Below are 4,895 nucleotides of genomic sequence, written 5' to 3'. Positions count from 1 at the left end.
TCGAATAGCGGTCAAACAAAGTGTATGAGAGAAACATAGACAAATTAAGCTTACAAAAGAAATTAGAAGAAATTAATCATAGTAACCATGTTTGGCAAGGATATTTCATCAGAGTAACTACATAGAGTCCCAACTTAGTATTTCCCTGCTTGTGGTATACGCTTAACTTTTGCTGCATAATCCAGCTGTTAAACAAAAAAGAAAAGAAAATTAAGAACTTCAATTAGTCTAAACTTTCACAACCCTAAATTTATAAAGAACCGTGGGGTTATATCGTTTCTCCAAACTCTTTTTCAACTGACATTGCTGATATCCTGGAAGACCTTGCCATTAAGTTCCTTGAGGCAATGCCTTTGGTCCTTAATTAGGCTTTGCAATGATGAAAATGTTAAGGTCATACCGAAGATACTCGACCCTCTGGGTTGACTCCTTTGTTCTTTGTGCTGCCCCACTAGGAGGCCATGGTTGAAGGAAGAAACTTTCTTTCAGTGGCAGCTGAAGATCTCTTGGTTAATCTGAGGTCTGTGTTCCAGCTGCCAAATTCCATAACACGTAAGGTTATAATTATCTTCATTTTACTTTCTTTATGTCACTAAAAAATACCCCATTTCTTATTTATTTTTTTTCCATGTCTTTCATCTAACTCATTATAAGAAGCTACTCAAAATTTTTCTACCGCATTTCTATATTATTCATCTTTCATCATTCAATGGAACATCCATGACCCATTTTAGCAATTAAGAGTCTTTGCTGGGAGGGTACAATATATACTACAATATATGAGACGTAAAAATTAGTGATTTCCACTATACAAGCCAAGATCTTTGACCTAATGACCCTTACAATCAAAGGGGGCATCTCTTATCTTGAATAGATATAGAAAATTGTATCATCAAGAGAATTTAAGTAAACCAAGCAAAATGTGTAAAACAAAGCACGTCAAGAAGAAGGCAGATCAGAAAGCACGAGCAACAAGAAATTAATTTGAAAAAAAAAAAAACTCGAAAATCAAGCTATGTCAAAAAAGGCTTAATTTGAAGGATCTTATCGATTGTCGAGAAGCTACCTGGCGACAGAGACCGGCAATGGTGGCTGTTAAAGTTTGTGAAGAAGGAGGAGAAAACGTCCACAGAGTCTGAAATTTGTAAAACATGAATTGATTTCAAGCCCATATCATTGTAATAAACTAACTATAAGGCCATATTAACGTAAAATTTTCCATTTGTATGTACTTATATAATCCAACTTAATATGAATATTACATTAGTGTACTTACATAATCCCACCAATCATCACTAAATTTATAATTCATTAATTTTATCCCAACTCTACATATTTTTATTTCCTATACCATAATTTCATTTTTCACGTTTACCGATAAAATTACATTGCAGTATTTTATTCGGTAAAAATCACTATTCATCAAAATTTCTCAAAACATACCTACCAACTCCAAATTTTGTACTAAATCCATTTTCAGTATTATTTTACTCAAATTAAACTCCGATTTATCATTTCATGGTACAGGTTACGTAATTGGCAATTTATCATTTTGCCCCTGATGGATATTTTGACTTCAAATATCATGATTTTCACTAATTACACCCTCTAACCCTCAATTTAGCATTTAATATCATAATTAAATATGTGAGATGTTATATAGATGACTCAGTATAATTTAGTTTGCCTTTGACTAGTCTTGGCATGATACATTTTACAAATAGTACAAATTAATTTAGACTTATTAAAATACATATTTAGAAATTAAGCCACAAGTCTATTTAAAAAGACCCAACCTATAAACCTTTAGGTCCGGCTTGTATTTTTTAATAAATAATATATTACGCAATTTTCAACAAAATAGTTAAATCGTCAATATTTTGGCTTCAGTTATTGTATTATTTTGATTTTCTATCAACTTAAACATACAAAAGAAATAAAATAATTATAAATTATAATTTATAAAGTACAATATGTTATTTTTAAAGATTTTGTAGATTTGATAGGCCATATTAGATTTTGTAATTTTAAAAAACAAGGCAGGTCAAATCTATAATTTGATTGGTATCATGCTAACAAGTAAACACAGACTTGAAATATATTTTATACAAGTACAAATCAATTAGTCTCAAGTCTAGTTTCACATGGCTCATTTATACCTTCATCCCCATTTTTAGATCCCAGCGCTGGATATGGTTTCAATTATCACCAAAACTTTAGCAAAGAAATTAACATTATAAACTTTTAAAAAGAGATATCGCATGGGTTTATCGTAGCCACAAAACAAAAATTATTATCGATATATGACAAGTTTTATACCCAACATCAACTTTATAAGGACATATTGAAGCTAATCTACAAGATGAATACGACATTAATATCACTCACTTTTATAATAGGGGAAAATATTTATCTTTTTAAAGGACACTTATTATTTTAGTTAAAATAATTATTTTATTTAATATATAAATTAAAAAATCTCCTACTTTATCCTACCATGATTTTTATTGTGTAACTATTTCTCTCACCATAAAATATTGTAGTTGGAATAATTGTCCACCCTTCAAGCCCAGTGAGCTCTCGTGTGAGGGGATGTGTTGAGATATATAAAATCATTTATATAGTCTCACCCAATAACTTAAGTTTTTGGGTTGAATTGGTTCTTTAAATTTACTAAAATAACATAATTCTATGTTGTCTTTTTTTTTGGAAATAATAATTCTATGTTCTCTAAAAGAACAAAAACTAAGCCCTTTTTAATAATATATTAATAAATTTTGTAAATATGAAGAAAATCTAAATTATAAAATTATTTATTTTTTAACGCTTGAAAAAACACACTCACCTTAAAGTCAAAATTTTCAAAAAAGAAATTAAGAAAAAAGAGAGAGTTAAATGTCTTATTAATAAATTTATTATCCAATTTGTCTTGTTTTGATTGACCAACTTTAAATAAATTACAATGTAATAAATTTTTTATTACTCACAATAAATGATATTTATAAAAAAATAAAGTCTTAGATCCCTCATAAGAAACGCAAGATTTACTTTTCTCCTGTATAAATCCAGGGGATTGAAACCAGTGTTCATTCAATATGAAAATTAAAGCCATATTTCTTTTATGGGATTTGCATTTATCATTTAACATGATCACAAAAAGTTTTCTACACACACAACATTTTGTGGGGTCCACATGTTTTGAAGAAAAAAAAACTACAGCACGCAAAACGAATCTCTATAACATATCACAATCACTTTTCCTACAACATAACTTTTATAAAACTCTTCTTTTATTCAGCCTTTTATTATTTTGTTCAACTTTTAATTAATTATAAGGATAAAGTATGTGTTATTTTAAAGGATGTAAAGTTGTGTCATTTTAAGAGAGAGAAAGAGATAGATAAAGGAGGAGAGAGAGTTGACAAAAAAATAAAGATGTGGGTTCCACTTCTTTATGAGAGTAAAATGATATAAGTTGTGTCATTTAAAAGGATAAACATTTTTCCCTAATTATAAAGTAATAAATTTTTTGTTCTCAATATTAAATGGTTTTTAAAAGTCAAACCATCTTATCTCCCTCATTAAAAACACCACGATTTCACCAAAGAAAAATAATTAAATAAAAAGATCAAGATTAGCTTTTCCCCCATTATAAATTGAACACACTGTAACCAGTGTTCATTCATAAGCAAAGGAGAAAATTCAAGCATCTATTCTTTTATTCAAGGAGAGAGTATGGAGCACGGAGGGCCTTCCTTTCACCGTGGCCAGCCTGAAAAATCAATCTCTAGTAAGCACTCCAAAGAACTCAAACGTGTTGAATATATATATTGGTTTTCATTTTTAATACTCATCATATATAGACGTGTATAAGCTTTATCTCCAATACTATAGGTTGATATCTATACTAGTTTTGATAATTTTCTACAAGAATTGTTGTTTAAAATTTTATTCTCAATTTTTCTGTGAATATTGTCTTTGGTAATTTTTTATCAGAGTTTTTATCTCTCCTTTCCTTTTCTTCTTAATGTATAATTATTTGTATGAAGATAAACGATCACAAAACTTGGGGTGCATGTGTTTTTAGGTTCAAAGCAATTGCAGGAGGAAGGGGATTCTTCTTCAAAAAACAAGCAGGTGGTGGTGGAAGGTGCAGCTCCCCATCAAGAAAATCAAAACCTGCAAATGCCCAATGTGCTAAGAATCGTGCGCCAAGCTCTTCCACCGAATGCAGAAATCAGTGATGAAACAAAGATAACAATGGTACAGTGTGCGACTAATTTCATTAGCCTCATCACTAGCGAGGCTAAAAGACGGTGCGAAAGCGAGCAACGATCATCTGTTACCGAAGAAGATTTGTTATGGGCAATGAGGAGGTTAGGTTTACATAATTATGCTGCCTTTTGCACTCTTTACTCTGCATATCGTGGCGGACCTGTTCCAGCTGCACAACCAGCTGTGATTGCAAATGATAGTGTGCCACCACCATTATCAACAGCTTCTGATGCCCCAACTGAAAAAGATGAGTCAGGAGCTGGTACCAGCTCAAGTGGTGCCAAAGTTTACCGCTTACCTTAATCCTGACGAATTCTTCGATGACTGAGATGGCCGAAGAACGAAGCAATGCATTTGTAGCGTGGTGATCCAAGACAAATAAAATGTTATGTTTGCTTTATCAATAAATAAATAAAATAAAATAAAGAACGAACCTGTTTTATTTAGTGAAATTTATGTTGGAATTTTCTGATTATTTTTATGGTCTCTGCAATGCAATCAATTATTATTTTCGATTTGGCAAAATAGAGGCTAATATGTGAATCAATTTGAATATACTTAAAAGTGAGCTAATTCACACCTTTGTTAAATGTGCTTTTGATAGCAAGATGCCATAAAAT

The 4,895-nt window shown here is 30.7% G+C and overlaps 1 protein-coding gene across 1 annotated transcript; it reads left to right on the top strand.

Moving 5' to 3' along the window:
* The first annotated feature begins 4,185 nt into the window (after nucleotides 1-4,185).
* LOC133292349 (nuclear transcription factor Y subunit B-6-like) lies at nucleotides 4,186-4,578 on the top strand. The gene has a single exon (XM_061490758.1). The coding sequence runs from the start codon at nucleotides 4,186-4,188 to the stop codon at nucleotides 4,576-4,578; it is 393 nt and encodes a 130-aa protein (XP_061346742.1).
* Nucleotides 4,579-4,895: the final 317 nt, after the last annotated feature.

The sequence above is a fragment of the Gastrolobium bilobum genome, unplaced genomic scaffold (genome assembly GCF_033153095.1).
Source record: "Gastrolobium bilobum isolate Gb01-03AN ecotype WA unplaced genomic scaffold, APGP_CSIRO_Gbil_v1 utg2134, whole genome shotgun sequence".
Lineage (NCBI taxonomy): Eukaryota > Viridiplantae > Streptophyta > Magnoliopsida > Fabales > Fabaceae > Gastrolobium > Gastrolobium bilobum.
Note: the sequence above shows the minus strand (reverse complement) of the source record. Positions and strands in the feature narration are given on the sequence as shown.